This window comes from Leishmania mexicana, chromosome 31 (genome assembly GCF_000234665.1).
Source record: "Leishmania mexicana MHOM/GT/2001/U1103 complete genome, chromosome 31".
NCBI classification, from domain to species: domain Eukaryota; phylum Euglenozoa; class Kinetoplastea; order Trypanosomatida; family Trypanosomatidae; genus Leishmania; species Leishmania mexicana.
The window spans coordinates 747,320-764,342 of NC_018335.1; the positions used below are offsets into that span (position 1 = coordinate 747,320).

The 17,023-nt window shown below is 57.2% G+C and overlaps 5 protein-coding genes across 5 annotated transcripts; all 5 read right to left on the reverse strand.

Moving 5' to 3' along the window:
• Positions 1-897: 897 nt before the first annotated feature.
• On the reverse strand, positions 898-3,252 carry LMXM_31_1930 (conserved hypothetical protein; the record flags this gene model as incomplete). Its single annotated transcript, XM_003877990.1, has 1 exon — positions 898-3,252. One exon carries the CDS (start codon positions 3,250-3,252, stop codon positions 898-900), a length of 2,355 nt encoding a protein of 784 aa, XP_003878039.1.
• A 1,423-nt stretch (positions 3,253-4,675) lies between these two features.
• LMXM_31_1940 (putative heat shock protein-like protein) lies at positions 4,676-5,647 on the reverse strand (the record flags this gene model as incomplete). The annotated part of the gene is made up of 1 exon (XM_003877991.1): positions 4,676-5,647. One exon carries the CDS (start codon positions 5,645-5,647, stop codon positions 4,676-4,678), a length of 972 nt encoding a protein of 323 aa, XP_003878040.1.
• A 3,011-nt stretch (positions 5,648-8,658) lies between these two features.
• LMXM_31_1950 (conserved hypothetical protein) lies at positions 8,659-9,942 on the reverse strand (the record flags this gene model as incomplete). Its single annotated transcript, XM_003877992.1, has 1 exon — positions 8,659-9,942. The coding sequence occupies one exon, from the start codon at positions 9,940-9,942 to the stop codon at positions 8,659-8,661; it is 1,284 nt and encodes a 427-aa protein (XP_003878041.1).
• A 2,539-nt stretch (positions 9,943-12,481) lies between these two features.
• On the reverse strand, positions 12,482-13,363 carry LMXM_31_1960 (putative 1-acyl-sn-glycerol-3-phosphateacyltransferase-lik e protein; the record flags this gene model as incomplete). The annotated part of the gene is made up of 1 exon (XM_003877993.1): positions 12,482-13,363. One exon carries the CDS (start codon positions 13,361-13,363, stop codon positions 12,482-12,484), a length of 882 nt encoding a protein of 293 aa, XP_003878042.1.
• A 1,591-nt stretch (positions 13,364-14,954) lies between these two features.
• LMXM_31_1965 (hypothetical protein) lies at positions 14,955-16,319 on the reverse strand (the record flags this gene model as incomplete). Its single annotated transcript, XM_003877994.1, has 1 exon — positions 14,955-16,319. One exon carries the CDS (start codon positions 16,317-16,319, stop codon positions 14,955-14,957), a length of 1,365 nt encoding a protein of 454 aa, XP_003878043.1.
• Between the last annotated feature and the right edge of the window lie 704 nt (positions 16,320-17,023).

Sequence of the window (17,023 nt, forward strand, 5' to 3'; positions counted from 1 at the left end):
GGAAGTTCATGACAGGCTTGCAGTGGCGAGAGACGCAGTCGACTGACACCGGATCTCGAGAGATACGACAGACACCGATCCTCGCTGGACTGTTACCACTAGTGTCGTCTCCGTTTTCGTCTCACACCGGTCATTCTTCGTCACCACCAATGTCTTCCCTCCCCATCGACGTCTCTTGTCTGGACTCTCCCCCTCCTCGTCTCCTCATCCACACATTCGCTCATACTCTCACACAGACACGCACACCCGAACACGCGCGCGCGAGAGCCAAAGACCAGGAAAGGAAAAGCGTTCGGAAGCCTAACCATTAAAACTGGAAACAGGAAGAAGAGCCAAAAGCTTTACGCACTTGCGCAGATAAGGCAGGCCTCCCGCGCCCCCTCTTGTGCACACGACACAGCGATTACACTCACACCCACCTGAGCCTGAGAACGCGCAACACGGGCAGCATCATCCTTTCCACGAAGGCAGCGCTGCAAGGGCAGGACGAAGCCTGCACACACGAATAAAAGAAGCGAGAGAGCAGGTCGAGCAGTACGCGCAGAAACCGACACACACAATTGTTTCGGTGGCGAGGTGAGCACGACAGGGAAGGGGGCGAGAGATTTCTCTCCTGAGGTGCGGCGTCATCATCACGGAGCGGCGAGGCGGACAGACTACCGATGCGGCCATCAGAACGAGACAACCACAGATCGATGAAGGGGAGAGGACCGTACAAACGCTAGGCGCGGAGCACGTCCTCCATCGCGCATACCGGATGCCAGGAAGCGGGCTCACGGATGGGAAGGGGCGGAGGCCAATGCATTCAGCGACACGCATAGAAATGTAACACACGTGAACGCCGACTGTTGAAGCCTACACGTGGTGATGGACGCCTTGCCTGGCATCCGGCGAACATCAAAAGTTCAACCAGTCTGGGCCGTCATCGTTGTTGTCCGCCGCAGGCGCGGAAGGAGACGCGGCTGCGTACGCCGGGGCTTGGCCGCCGGCGCCGAAGAGTACATCATCCAGCTCCATGTCCCCATGAGCCGATGCAGCGGCCGCCGGCGCTGCCTGTTCGCCATCGCTACCCAGTTCTTCCTCCGCTATATCCTCCTCGACGCTGTCGGCAGCGTCGTGCTTGTACGAGGGTGACGGCGCCATATCCACTTGCGTAGGCGCGACGTCCATATCGCCGCCGTCCTCCCCGGCATCCAACCACGGCGGCGGGTCATCCTGTGCTGTTGCTGTCGACTGAGTACGTTCTTGATGCCGTACGTCGGCTTGCGACACCGCAGGCGCTCCGCTTTCCTCGAGGAACTCGTTTCCTGCCGTAGCAGTGTCATGAGAGCTGCAGTGCGAGTACGCAACTTCGTTATAGGCCCTTTCCGCCCCAGAATGAGCGTTTAGCCACGCGCTGACATCGATTTCGCCGTCCACGGTGTTTGAACCTGCCTCCGTTGACACCCCATTGACCGAGCACGGGCGGGCCGGCTCCTGTACAACAGCCGCTGCTGAGGTGCCCTCCTGCTGCGCCGCCGCAGGGAGTTCGTTTTGAGACGCCTCGGCTTTCGGCGACGCAGCCGCAGACCCCGGGCTCCCAGCCGAACTCGCTGCATCGCCGATGGACGACCTCCGCGAGGCCGAGGTCTGGGCAGGCCCACCTTGAATGGACTCCAGCTCGCGACGAATCTCTGAAATGCGCTTCTCAAGATACTCACGCTCGGCGTCCTCAGGCCGCGTGTAGTGCTGTTGGCTGTGGCAAACTTGTGAGGACCCACGGGACTTCCTCGAGCGCGAGCCAGATCCGCCGCGGGTCTTCTTGCCCTCTTGCCGCATCTGCCGCAGCTGTCTGCGAACCTCGTGGACGCGTTCCTTCTTGGCTTCATTAAGCATACGTAGCTGATACACATTCGCGTGGCTTTCCCCCGACACCCACTGGCGACGCTTTTCCAGCTCCCACTTCAGCTCCTTCACCCGCTTCGCTGCAGCATCACGCAAGCGCTGCGCACTGTCGGCGTCACGCAGGGCATGCTCGCGTCGACGCTGCGTGAGCGCGTTCTGAGAGCGAATCTCCTCTAGCAGTCGTCGATCGCCAAGGCCACCTTCGAACATTGTGTCGTTCATCAAAAGCAGCTTCTCGTTGCAGCGCACCTCCAGGTGTGCGTCGCGGTGGTCCTCAGTCAGGACCGCAATGTCCTGCTTGGCGATCTCGATATATTGCTTGTACCTGGTGGCCTTTTTGTAGCGACTCACGAGCTCCTTCAACTCGTCGCGGCGCTTGAGGAGCTCGCGCTGCTCCAGCCGCAGCACCTGCAGCGTGCGGTGCGCCATGAGCGACACCTGCACAAAACGCGCGGTGCACTCGCGGTGACGCCGGAATGTGCTATCGACAGTCGAGGTCAGCGTGCTCTTGTGGGACGCACCAGGACCACCAATGGTGCGATTTCCGTTGAAGGTGCCGCCGCGTTTGCTCTGTGAGAAGCTGGCTTGGTAATGCTCGCGACTGCGCTGGAAGAGCTCTTCGCGCATGCTGGCATTCTCCTCCTGCATCCTCAGAAGCTCTTCGGCAGTTTCCGGAACGTCGGGCCGCTGAAGGCGACTGTGCCCGGTCACCGACGCATTGGTGGAGGCATACTCGTGCTGAGAGTCGCCTGGGTAGCCAGCCTCGCGCACACACGCGCCGCCAGGGCTCTTCTGGTCGACGGAAACGCGGCCGCTGCGCGAGTGGGGTTTGCTCATGTGTCCGTCAGCGAGCCGCTGCTGGCCTTCGTACACACGGTCAGCCGGCAGGACAGAGCTGTCATCGCCATACGCGGTGTTCTTCTCGGCGAGCCTGGCCTCCTCAGAGGTCGGGGCGTCATTTGCCAAGTGGCCAGATGCACTGTGGTCGGAGCTGCGCGGGAGTGGCGATGAAGACGACGATGAGGTCGACGAAGCAGCGGGCGAGGCGCCCTTGGAGGCGGCTTCCAGGTGCACCGGTGGCTTCCCCAGGCTGTGGAGCACAGAGGAGTTGCGAGAACTGTGTGAGCTCGGTGGGTTGCCTGAGCTGGAGGTGGGCGTGGTTGCGGTGCTCGGCGCGCCCCTCGGCGCGCCCTCACCGCTGACTGCAGAGTCTGCCGACGCCGCCCGCTCATCACGACTGGCGGTCTCTTTCATGTGCGCTGAGCGGTGCGAGGTGCTTGAGCTGTCGCTCTCGAAGTCGTCCTGAAAGGAGTCGTCCGAATAGCGGTCGTCGCCGTCGACATCGATTGACTCGACAGCGGTCGTCATTGTGTGCCGGAAGGGGGGAGCGGAGAGTGCCGAGCCAACAGAGTTGAGTTTCGATGCTGCTTTATTGCTGCTTTCCGTGGCGGTGCGTATACATGTGCACAGGGAGGGAGAGAGAGAGATGTCCCACGTAGTCCACACGAGTTCGTCGAAACCGGACCCACGACACAAAACACGAACGAGCAAGAGAAGAGAAAAGGGAGACAAGCAAAGAACACACAGATGCGTAACTATATACAGATAGATGCAGATATATAAATCTTTATCTACGTGTGCACAACGACCATGTACAAGTAGGGTGTGCGGAAGCCGTACCACAGACAGGAACCACCACAACCACACACGCACACAGTTGGATCGTGACGAATTTGCTGTAGAAGCAGTGGTGGGGAGGGAGGGAGGGAGGGTTATGCCATATGGCGGGCGGTATTCGCGGCGGTGAAGGTGGTGCGCAAGACATAAAGAAAAACAACGTAAGCGCATGCAGCGGAGGAGAGAAGGTGAGAGGGTGAGGAGAGGAACGAAACCGTCAAGAGTGCCGCACGCGCACCAGCGAGCGACCGGGACGCGAATAAAGACCGAGTTGCAGCGGCAGAGCGTGCACGTGAACAGAAGAGGAGGCTCGAGGATAGTGGATGAACAACCACAAAAAAAACGGTCGCCACAGACCTGCTGCGGACGAATCCTGGGAAGCACAAGGGCAACGTCTGGCCTCATATCGCCTACGTGCGAGAGCAACGAGAGCGAATCGAGAGGTGTACCGACACGCACGAAGATCGGTAAAGCTCTCTCTCTTCCAATGGAAGTATACATCACTCTTTTTTTTTTCGTCCTTTGCTCAGGTATCCGCTTGAAAAAGGGGAGAAGAACTAAGCGTACAAAATTGGGCTACGATACATGCATCACTGCGAACACCACGAAATAGGAGAGCGCGCGGACAGCGCGCGACAGCAGCGCCTAGCATACACGGACACAGGTGCGCGCAGAAAGTGAATAGAGGCACACAAAAGACGCACTGAATGAACGCAGAGTGAACAACGAAACGGTAGAAAAATGACGGCCATGCGCCATGTGAGCGATGCACCTACCCATGCACACAGAGGCACCCTTGCACGGCCCCATTAGAGCTCTACATGGCCACTCCATGAGCTGCTCCTCCTCTCATTGAAGCTCGTCTCTGGGGAGAGTCTCCACTGACCAAAGCACCCGGTGCCGTCTAGGAGACCGAAGGTATGCGCACCACAGCCACCACTGCCGGTGCGCAAGTCGACAGATTTCATGGGTAAAACTCATACACACGCACACATATATATATATATCGATGCGAAGAGCCGCGGCGGGGGGAGAGAGAAGCTGTGACGACCGTGCGAGCGCATCAGCTACATTGACACAAGAAGACAGAGCATGAGCAGAGACACGAGCAGCGCTAGTTGGCATCCAAGATACGACCAATCTCTGCTTTCTGTTCCGCTGTCAAGAAGCTTGGGAACTTCGTGGTGAACTCGATGATGAGGTCTCCGCGTGTGGCATCACCGCCGCCGTAGCTCGGCAGACCTTCCCCTGTGATGCGCGCGCGGTAGGCGGGGTCGACAATTTCGTCAATCAGGATGGACAGTTCACGACCCTCCATCGTGCTCACCGTCACGGTGGTGCCGCAGAGGGCGTCGCGCAGAGAGATGTCTACCTTTGTGACCAGGTCGTCGCCCTCCCGACGAAACTGCGTATGCGGCATGACGTCCACCACGACGACAACATCACCACGCGCGTACCCAGGGCAGGTGTTGCCGCGGCCTTCGACAAGGAAATGATCACCCGTCCTCGCACCCTTCTCTACACGCACCTCGTAAGACTCTTCCGTTGTAGTCACAGCAGCATCGAGTGTTGGCGCGCCAGCATGCGTCGCATTCCATGTGGCTTGGCGCATGGCGCCATAAAATACGTCCTCGAGTGTCACCGGCAGCTTCACCTCGATCGCGGGGCACTTGGGCGGGTTTGGCGGCATGCCGGCGATGACGCTAAAGAAGTTGTGCTGGTTGTTCTTCACCGCATCCACATTGCCGATCACCTGGAACGGGTTGTCGACGCCGAAGAAGCGGGTGAAGACGGCGTTGGGATCGATGAAGTCGAGGTCGATACCGCCCGGCACCCCCTGTTGGCCAGTGCCACCGTGGCGGATGCCCTCCTCACCGTAGATGTCATAGATGGCGCGCTTCTTAGGATCAGAGAGCACAGTGTACGCCTGCGCGGCGATCATGAAATTGCGCTGCAGCGCCTCTTGGTCAGTGCTGTCAGGGTGGCACTGTGGGCTGTAGGCGAGCGCGTAGCGGCGATAGGCCTTCGCCACATCGTCATCACCCGACTGCCGGTCCAAGCCCAGAAACTGGTAGTAGTCGATCATCTTGGAGCACACGAGGCAGAGCGGCAGAGCGATACGTATAACGGTTGCTTCTTTTGTCTGTTGTTGAGCGTGCTTTGCTGCAGTGCTGTGTTGGATATCGCTGTGCTACTTTTGATAGTCAGCCCGTGTCAGCGCTGACTGATGCGTTCTGCGGCAATGACGCAGCGTCACGCATGCAGCATTAATCGAGTGCAGAGGGAAGGAGGCGGAGGCGGAGGGGTGCGGTAGCGGCGGTAGAGAAAACGATGAGAACAGGAACGTACAAACAGCATCTTCATAGGGAGCAGCAAGGACACCCTGATAAAAGAAAGGAACAACAACTCGAGGTGCAGCATGACGCATGGCGCTCACAGGCAGTCGCAGCGTGCAACGCGGCGATGGGGCCCGCGCAGATAGCCTTGTCCTATATAACAGTCCAAACGGTACCGAAAACCGCATTGCTGAGGCGACGACGCGTCATGGGAGATATCCAGAGTTGGCGCGCATCTGTGCTTTACCAAACGTTTCCATCTCTGTTATTTTTTGTTTTTGCTTCTTCCTTTCCGGGAATCGCCCGTGCGTGCGGGGTGAGGTGTGCGACACATGTCCGGCACGCCAAAACGTGCAAGAGCGCAAACCCTATCTGTTCATCGGCGCATGTCAACAGATATGTATAAAATGGTGTTCGTATCACTGGGAGGGCGCCCGTGTTTTCTTGGCCGTCAGGCAGCCAAAGAGCGGCAAAGGACAGTAACCGAAAAAAAAAGGTGGGGAGCCGTCGAGCGCCGCTGCTGTAGCTGACTTTCTTTCTGCTTCCTTGGTCGTTGTGTACCGCGCTCCGCAAGCTCATCCCGAAGAGAAGAGACACAGCTCGAGCCACCATATGCACACACCCCACACATACGCCGTCCGCTATGTACGTGCGGGCGTGCCGTGGATACGCCTCGCGCAGAGAAGCGAACACATACGGAAAACCGAAGGCGCAACGAAGCACAAAGGAAAGAGAGGGATGCACGTAAGATGCTCACGGCGAACCGCCCCCCCCCCACCCACCCCAACACCGAATAAAAAAAGGACGAACAAGGAAGGGGATGCGGCATCCACAAACAGCGAGGGAAGGAGAGGGGGGCGAAACCGAGAGACAGACAGACAGACGGAGAGAGAAGGAACGGCAACCAAAGCACGCGCACACGTACACACGCACATGCGCACACAAAAGGAACAAAAAAAAGCGAACAGAAAAAGGGGAGAAAAACGCCGGTACGTCGCGCGCACACGAGGAAAGGCCGAATGGTAAGGACAACAGAGATTGGTAGTTGGGAAGAGGTCGAACGAAAAAAAGAAAAGAAAAGACGACAGAAGCTGAGCAGTGGACAACAAGAGGAGAGACGAGATTCAAGGCAGTCGTGCGCGCGTGCGCAGAGGTGCTTGCGCGAAAGGCAGCGCTGGCATACACCCAACTGTCGGCGAGGAATCGACCAGACAAACCTCCGCGCGGACGCGCCTATGTAGAGGAAGCGCCAGAAGACACCGCGCCCACACACACGAGAACAAAATACGTCGAAAAGGGAAGAAAAGCACACCACAGGAAGCGTATGAAACCCAAGGAATATATATATATATATATACGAAGGAGCGGAAGGAGCGCAACTTCTTGTTGCTCACCACCTCCTGTCACGTCGAGGCGATACCAAACGCGAACGTGAGAGGCAGAGAGACGTGGCACCTTTTTTTTCTCGTTGTTTGAAGCAGTGGCCAAATGAAAGCAGGGGAAGGGGAGCGGCATGCGATAAGCAGACGCACGCGCGCAGCAATGGAAGCAAACGGATACGGAAAGAGGCGTGTACGTGTGCGGGAGAAAGACGCTAACACACCAAACAGCCGGCAATAGCAACGGTTAAACATATTTAGTCCCGATCGCGATGAAAACATCAAAGGACCGGAAGCGGGTGGCAGAGAAGGGGACGCACCTGAGGCGGCGGGAGGAGTTCGCGTGGGTGAGTGGGTGAGCGGGGTCGCCTCTTGCCTCTCCTCTGCACTTGCTGGCGTGTACGTGCACTGCCCTCCACTATCCAACAACAATGAAGAAGAAGCTCGAAAGCGAAGAAGCACGAAGAAAAAAAAACATGAACGTACCACGACCCTCAAGACAGAGAACGATGTAGCGCATGCGGCATGCACGCGCACGCGCAGTCGACGCTGGTGCGCAAATGGCGCATCCCACGACTGCAAGCAAGACATGTATGCGAACACGGGGGGTTAAGGAAGAAAAAAAAACTTAGGAGAGGAGAGGAGCACTAGATAAAAAAAAGCGAACACACACATACGAAGATAGACGTGAGAAGGCCGCGACTCTGCAGACAATACACACATATATACGAGTGCAACGCGGCCACGCCTTTTCGGTAGCTCATTTTTCTCAAAGGCAGCCCACTCCTTTGCCCGCCATAGAGAGAGAAAGGGGGTAGAGATGCAAGTAAGTGTTAAGAGGGGCAAGGAAGGCAGAAAGGCGAGCAAGGGGATCTCCCTATGTAACCTACGTTCAACATGCGGCAGAGCAATCTCTCTTTTCGTCCCCCTACCCCTACCCCACCACAGCCTCCGTGCCCGCCTGCTTCGTGCGTGCATCACGGCGTTCTGCAGTGTACAGACAGAGGAGCACTGCAAGAGCACAGGAATTTTTTTTAAAAATCGATCAATGAAAATTCAAGAATGAGAACGGGAAGGGACAAAAAGAAAGCACCACACGTACAGGGACAACCAGACACACAGAACCACACAGGGAGAGAGACCAGGGTCGAGTTGAGGTGCAGTTGTAGCCCCACCTCCTGCACGCATACCACAACTCGTCCGTGCCTGTCGTCCATCACTACGTCCGGTGCGAAATGACCCAGCAATGAGCAATACAGGCTGCTCTTCTGCAGCGCCGCTCAGTAGCACGCCACCAAAAGACTGGCGGGCAGCAGCAGACTCAGCTGACGCGAATTTTCAGGAAGCGGCCTGGGCTTATCGGCAGAGGTGGACACGCTCGCCTATCGGTCCTTCCTTCTCGGTGCCAGCGCGCTCGTCTTCTGCCCAGCGCCAACGGAGGAGCAACTAAACGTCGTGCTGTTGGGCCGAAATTTCGAGCCCAAGTCTCTGCGCCTCGACGGCCTGGAGGACGCACTCGATCTTGCACGCTGCCGGATTTCGGGTGGAATCATCGAACCCTGATGCAAGCCGGAGGGCCGCTGCTTACGCGCTGTACCACCTTCGTACTTGGGCGTGTGAATGGGCTTCGTCTCGCGCTTCCGCTGCAGAGGTGTGCTCACGCCTGAAGCGCGACGTCTGCTTGTAGCTACGGCGTGTGGCGAATGTGTTCTTGCCGCCACCGGCTTAGCTTTATCAGCGGCACTGGCTCGCGCTGGGATGTCACCAACGGGCCTTCCGCCGCAAAAACGCAGCAGTGCCATGTAGAGGGCCTCACGCTGCACAATCTGATTCACAGAGTGACCGTAGGACGCCATAACGGCCTCGGGGTGGCGCAGGAAGCCGACTGCCAGAGACTGCAGCGCGGTAACAAAATCGCACTGCCACTGCGGACTAGTGATCTCAGCGCGGTGGGCCGAGACGAACCGACGGAACTGCTCCAAGTCTTGGACGGCCTCGCCGTCGTGCATCAGGGCTTGGAGAATCACCACACCATTGCGCACCAGCTCGTCACAGTCCGTGACACCCTTGTCGGCCAGCGAGCAAAGATGCACCATCTGCATCGCCTCCCGCTCTGCGAAGCTGACGAAGGCCTCGCCAATGATACGCCGGAGAGCATGGTCAGCTGCGAGCACCTTCTCCTGGAAGCTCATTACGGGACGGATACTGGCACGATACTGCAAGGCGTGCGACGCCTTGCGTACGCGGATCGCTTCAGAGACGCCGAGAAGCAGCACCTCTAGTCGCGTGCGAATCCGCTCGAGCGACACCTGGCTGGAGTGCATCAGCACCGTCTCCTCGTCCATGGTCCACAGCAACGACAGACCATCAGGATCAGCGTACGGCGCGTCGTCCACTGTCCTTTCTGGATCGTGAGACTCCTCGTCCTCCTCGGCATCGCCTCCGCAGGCCGCGTACAAGGTTTGCGGTTGACCTGCAGCGTCTGCCTCGCTCCAATCAGACGGCGACGCGTCGTCCACCTCGCCGTACATCAACTGTGTCTCAAGCCGCTCTGTAGCATGCCCCGACTCCTGTTTGATCTCGCCCTTGTTCAGATGTGCGCACTCGTTGGCGTTTGATTGGTTCTCCGCCGGCACAATGCAGCCCTTCGGGTTGTGTTGCTCCATGATGTCGGCCTGTACGATGGCGTTGATATCGACGATTGGGTGGGAGACGCACCTGCACGGCTTCGTTTCTTTTGTTGTTGTTGTTTGTGGCAGTAGATAATGGCACTACACCTCCGGAGATGGAGAATCACGGAACAGCACACGAAAAAAAAAGGATCTACACAACTGCATACGCGCCCAGACACACAAACTCACATAGAGAGAGACAGCTACAGCACAGAACAGGGGGAGGGTGCGCACAGCCGTTGGGCAATCGTACGGATTCGTGTCCCTCAGTATGCGTCTCTACTGGCAACGCCTTCTGCGTGTCGCGAGACAATGAGTTGAAGAGCAAGCAACAAAAGAAAGAGTGAGCGTGGGTCCTCGTGGGAAGGTCAAACAGGGGGAGGAGCAGGAGGAAGAGAAGAGGGGGGCGAATCGGTTTGAAATACTCGAGTAAAAAAAAATAAAGGAGAAACGCAGAAGGGAAGCACTGAGGTGCGTGGCAGTGAAGGGCTGACGAGTGAGCAAGGGGGATTGTGGAACGGGGGTGGGGTTGGAGTAGGTGTGCCGCGCCCTTCATGACACGGAATTGCGAAGGGGATAACAGGAAGAAGGGAGCGAGTGTGGCGGATGGCAGACCCTGCATGGGAGAGGGCGGTAAGAACCATAAAAGGAGGAGGGGATAGCTGCAAGGCAAACGGTGCTTCGTACCGTCGCAAACGGAAGCTGGTAAGTTTTTTTGTCTTGGTGAAACACCGCCAGAGTGATTACCTCACCCACCCACCCCTGCCGCCACGTATGTGCTCGTGCAAGCTCCCCCTACCCCTCCCCCTCAAGTCACGCGAGCTCGATGTGCGGGATTCGCCCATTCTCTTTTTCGCTGAAGCCGACGTGACAAGGAAGCAACCAACGACGATCTCTGACCAGATCGAAAACGTCACACCCTCTTTCGCACCCGTCCCGGAGACGAGTAAGAAAAGTGGGGGAGGCAAGCAGCAGGACTTCCTCTACACACACGAAGTCAACGCTCGGCAACGCCGTCCACCTCGGACGCAGCTCCTTAAAACTGTTTGTTTATCAAATACGTCCATTCAATGCCACCACACATGAGTCGAACCCCATACTAGACCGTTGGCATGTCACAGGCCCCGCATCGCCTGGTGCGAAGCAGCGTGAGGCACACGTGCTACAGCAATGCGCCGACTCAGACATCTCAGCACGGTCTCTGCCCTCAAACTCTACCAATCCGCCTCGCAGCCGCTCCTCCATCATGCCCAGCCGCCACCCCTGGTGCGTCCACCAGGGTTGCAATCAGCCTCCCCGCAGCACTAGGCAGTGAGATGGTCGGAAGTGACATACGCTCGAGTCACGCGGACGCTCTGCCAATCACATGGATGGCGCAAGCGTGTTTAGCATCGCAGGGCTCTCCAGCGCAGCGTCATCCGCGACCTAACCGCCGACGTCAGCAGCGATGCATCACTCTGGCCTTCCCATGCCGCAGGTTCCTGACCCTGTCATGACCAGAAGCGGTTCGACATTTTACAGAGATAGGAAGGGGAAGGGGTGGGGGCTGCCTGGCTTCCTCGCGGAGTCGGCACTGTACCCTGAATACCACACTTCGATGTCGCCCACCATCAAGGCTCTTTGACACAAAGAAGTGAGGGGAGCATGTGTTGTCCTGTCATTTCCTACTCGCAACGCACCATACGCCGGGCAAGAGAAGCCCCTACGGTGCGAGCGAACTTTCCGTGCCGAAGAGATGCAGCGGCCACACCTTTTTCCTGCCTTTTCGTTTATGTTGCCCCTGCTGCCCCGCAGCAGTTGAAAGAAGTATCGTTAGGCACAGTACTCATGCGCACAAGGCGCACGGCCGCGCGGTGAGGAAGACACAGAGAAGAATAAGAAGAAAAGGGAGAGAGCCACCGCGGAACAACGACACGTGAATGGATGCTTACAAACACGCGTACATGATGAATTAAAAAATGAAAAAGGAGCGTACTGAGACAGACACACACGCACACGCACCTACGGTGCCGTCCTGCCTACAGTCACAAGAAATATATGGCCTTTCGCTTTAAAGCATTTCTTTCTTTCTTTTTCACGCGCCCTCCAACGATCCCTCTCCCAGTATATGCGAAGGTCAGCCCAAGTGCGATGCGCGACAGCAACACCAGCACGTGAAGGGCCACATGCTCGCGAACGTCCTCTAGAGACCTGGCCGGAGATGGATCTACAACCCGAGATATATATAAAGGAGAGGCTATTAATGAGTAACAGTAGCCACAAAAAACCGTGCCATCAACTCGTGTAGCAATCAGCTCCAGAGACGCAGGGAAAGCGCACATGCACAAGCGCACGAGCTCACCCACGTCCTTACCTACCGTATTCCAGTGTGTGCATGCGCGCGTGCGTGTCCGTGCCATCGTGTGACACGACTGTTCCTCTCCCGATGCTCAACGGCAAAGACGAAACAAAAAGAGGCAAGATAAAAAAAGAAAGCAATAATATTAGTCAATATCGACCATCATCCCCCATCGGTGGACTCATTGACGTGCACTCACGGAGCCTTCCCATCCAAACAAACTGGCGCAGAGGGAGGCTCCGCCTGAGCCTTCGCCTGCCGCGCATGTAGCTCAATGCGGTCCGGGTGCTTCTCGCGCACCTCCGTGATGGCATTCCATACGTGCCGCGACAGTTCCTCAGCCGATTTGAAGTTTCCGGCATCGATTGGATTTCCAAAGGAAAAGTAAGCGTCCGCGGCGTCCATCAGCGCCGACCCGCGCGGCCATAGCTTCTCCGTCCCACTCAATGCCAATGGTACGATTGTGGCTCCCTCGTCGACAGCGAGAGAGAAGAATCCCAGGCGGAACGGGTTCAGTGGGCCGTCGGGTTTCTTGCTTCGAACGCCCTCCGGGAAGACACACAGCATGCGGCCACGGCGCAGACGCATTCGCGCCTTTTCCATCATTGGGCCGACCGTGCCTTCCACCGTCGCAAAGCTTGACCCCTTGTCACGGAAGTACACGGGTAGGTCGCCGGCGTTGTACATCGCCCACCCACCAAACGGTACACGGAACAGTCCGGCCTTCGCGATCCACGTGCCATCACGCGGCAGTAAGGAGCGGATGGACACAAACGGGTCGGCACTGCTGAGGTGGTTCAGCATGACGATCACCTTCTTGCTCTTCACCTCCGGAAACTTGTTGAGGACATGAATGCACCAGAACGGGTTCAGCAGGTCCATGCCGACAAAGCTGACCTTGCGAAAAATGTGGCCGCAGATGTCCTGGCGGAACTCAGTTGTCGTGAAGGGGAAGGAGACCACGATGAAGATGACCTGTGCCACCCAGGTGATAACCCACTGCAGCACCAGGGACAGGAGGAGGTACAGCGTGCACAAAAATCGGAGGAACTGACCAGGGTGTCTCCGTTCCGCCATGGTGCCGTGTAGCTCTGATCGATCTGGGAGGCGAAATCTGTGCACAAGGACCAATAAATAAATGTAGACGCGCTGAACAGCAGGCCAAAGCCAAAGTATTGTCAAAGGCGGCACGCTATCCAGTGGGGGGGCGGGGGAGGGGGGAAGAGGGAGATGAACAGAGAATGGTCAGACGACAAAAGAAGGACGGAGGCAACTCATTGACTTGGCAACGTCGTCGTCTCTCACTCCACTCCTTCGTTGTTTTTCTTGTTTTTTGATTCGACGGGTTTGCAAGCGTGAGACTCTTCTCTACGTGAAAGTCGAACAAGTCTCAGGGTGGGGGACAGAGGTGGCGATCGCGGTGGTAGTGGAGGTGGTTTGCGGACGGTAACATACGCCCACCTACGCACAAACTAGGGAAGAGAAACTGAGCGTGGCTGTGCGTAGATGCGGATGTACATGTATGTATGTGTGCTATAGAGAATTCGACAGCCAAAAAAAAAAACGGCTCTGTAGAGGTTCTGCCGTTATGAGCTACAGTGAAGATTTCGTGTGATGGGATAATCAGCAAAGCGAACACACATGCACGCACGCACAGAGTAATGCACCAGCTAAAGCAGGAGGACAATCAGCGCGCAAGAAAAAGAAGGAAGAGTAGATCTATAGGCGTGGGTATATGTACCTCATAAAAGAAGAAACATTGACGGTGAAAGGGAGAGACACAGGTACAGGTTACAGGGCGAGAGCGGGTAACAGGATAGGGATGCGCTGGAGTCAGGCGAAGGATCTATTCACGCAGGACGAAACACGCAGCCGCCACGAGGGGAAGGGGGGAGACACCAGATAAGAAAGCCAAGGACACGTGGCAGTGAGGCAACTTGCCGCCCCTTCTGCAGTACCCACTGGAGTACTCTCCAGTCGGCTCGGGAGTGGCACAGCAATCGCGCTTTCGCATGCACCTAGCTTCGCTGTTCTGTCTGATATTGTCTTTTTGGGGAAAAGGAGGGAAGGTTAACGTGCCCACTCGCTGTCAGCGAGCATGCACCACACGCCGCACTATCCCAGGCCTGTCAAAACCCCTCATCGCGTGCTGTCAATCATCGAGATAGTCAGGCGTTGCAGCAATGCGCCGACTCAGTCATCTCTGAACGCACCCTGCTTCAAAGTCCATCAACCAACTCCTTGCGGGTCGCTTCAGAAAAACAACGTTCAGGGCCTTACCGCCGACATCAGCAGCGATACATCACTCAGGCTTTCCCCTAAGTTCTAGCTGCCTGACCCTGTCACCACCAGAAACGGTTCGACATTGACGGATAGAAAGGCTTCCTAGCCTCCCCTTCCTCCCCACACATAGAGTGGGGGAGGATGTGCCAGACCACGGATGCCAGGCGAAGATGTCAGCCTGTCATCAGGAGCATACGCAACGAAGTAGAAATAAATATATATATATAAAGCAAAAAAAGGGAGGTCGTGAAGCCGCACAGTAGTGGGGAAAGACGCGATTTCACGCACTCGTGCGCCGCAAGAACGCGTATGTAAGCAGTGCCCAGCCAAAGGGGGGTTCGACAGCAAAAGAAAACGAGGCAGCGTGCCTTCCTTGCGCTCCTCCTTATAGTTCGCTCAGTGCCTCCCCAGAGTCTCGCAAGGCGTCATCGGCGTCGCCGCATCTTGCCAAGATCTGACGCAGGCTGCGACCATGCTTAGCCGCTGCTTGAACAGCGGCAGCGTATTCAGATGTGAGATGTGCAGGCTGCGGCACTGAAGTCACAACCGTCGACAGGCGCCTATGTCGCATAGTCGATCTTGACATCAATGGCCTCAAATGTGCGCCGGACGAGAGAGGTGAGCGCGTGCCGGTACGCAGGTAGCGCTTTGTCCCGCTGTACCGCCGCCCACCTTCGTTCTCGAGGAGGCTTTCTGCTTCCGACGCGTCGTGGAGGCCGTCACCGGCGTGGAAGACACCCGAGTCCGTTGTACTGATGTCGAGCTCGTGGTCGATGAAAGTGACAATCGAGCTGTTCGGGGAGCGGAACGAGAACTCGCGCGAGCCAACGCCAGCTAAGGTCAAAGCCGCTACCTCCTCCAGCATCGAACCTGAAACGCTCGTGGGCGCTCTCAAGCACGACGCACGTGGCCCAGAGCTGGACGCGAGATTCGCGCCATGCGGGGGCTGGGTAGAAAAAGACTCGTCATAAAGGCGTGCCGTGGGGCATGCAAAAGTTAAAGCAGCTACGCTCACCACTGCAGACCGAGGCCGGCTCACTTCCTCCTCCGGTGATGAGCTGGGCACCAGCGCCTTATGCCCGCTTGCCACCTTATGCAGCGCTGGAGCCGAGTGGCACCGTATCAACCCCGCGCCGTGCAACTGATTGAGCTGCGATGGAACGGCCGACATGAGCGACGAGGATGAAAACGAAAGCACGTCTTTCGACGCTACACCCTGCCATGTGTCGGCGGGTGATGACGCCACACAGCCCTTCTGCAAAGTTGAGTGGGATGTTCCGATGGACGAGAGAAGTATCGGCGCAGACGATGGATGCGGCAAAACAGCTGCCTGCTTCACTGCATTTTTATGCGCTTCCTTTGATGGAAGCCGTGGCGGTACGCCCGGTGCGCCACTGCGAAAGGCTTCCGGAAAGAGTGGGTAGCCAAGGTCTGGCCACATCCTCATGCTATCGTGGTCGTTGTGGTGTGCCGCCGCGGTGCCAGTGATATCGGGCCGCCAAGACAAGGCAGGGTACAAGGAGACCGAATCCTTGGTAAAGCTAGATGGGGTGGCGATCACGGATGCTTCCTCTCTTTGTGTGTTTCGCCGCGCTCCAGCCATGATTGACTCTGGCCGGAGACAGGAGGCTAAGTTGCTGGTGGGACATGTATCCGGGTCGAGCTGGTCGTGTAGCGATGTCAAGGGCTCATGGCAGGTTCGCGGGCTGTTCGTCTCACTTTGTGCATCGGGATTAGGCTGCCATTCCATTGTGTCTAACGGCAATGTGCCTTTCAGCGGCTGCCTTGCGGAGGAGCCTGAAGGTGGCGGCTGCATATTGCCGGATGAAGAGGAGAAGGTCCCAGCTGGGCAATAATCGTTGCAGTAGTAATGGTCGCGCAAGAGGAAGGTACCTATCCAGCGTTTGTGCGTGATGCGCGAGTCCTCGCCCAAGATCTCGTTGACGGGGTGTTGAAGTACGTTGCCAAGACAAGCCCTGAGACCGCGGCTTGTCTGCTACCCTTTTATTGCGCCCACCCACCCCCTCCTTCTCGTGCACCTGCGGCTCACAGAAACACACACAAAAACGAGCGATGCGCCAATGCGCCTGAAGGTGAAATGCCGGAGCTGCACGCCCACAAAAAAAATCACAAGAGGAGGAAAGCAGTGGTTGTGGCAGCAGCGACTGTGTTCGCGACAGCGCATGAAAACTGTGTGAGGGAAAACCCCAGCAAACAACAAGAGCGACGCAGCACCAGAGACGAATCAAAGTGCGCGTCTGTGTGTCTGTGTGTGTGTGTGTGTGGGAGGCGACAAGTGCACACTCCGCAGCGGAAGGAAAGTGTGCTGTGGGAAGGCCAGAGAGAACACTGATAGAGCAGGCCTCATCGCAAACATTCAATGGGTGTGGGAAAAGAGAGGCGAGAGCAAGGCGTACAAGGCGAGGGCGGACAGACAGGTAAAAAGTCGGCTAG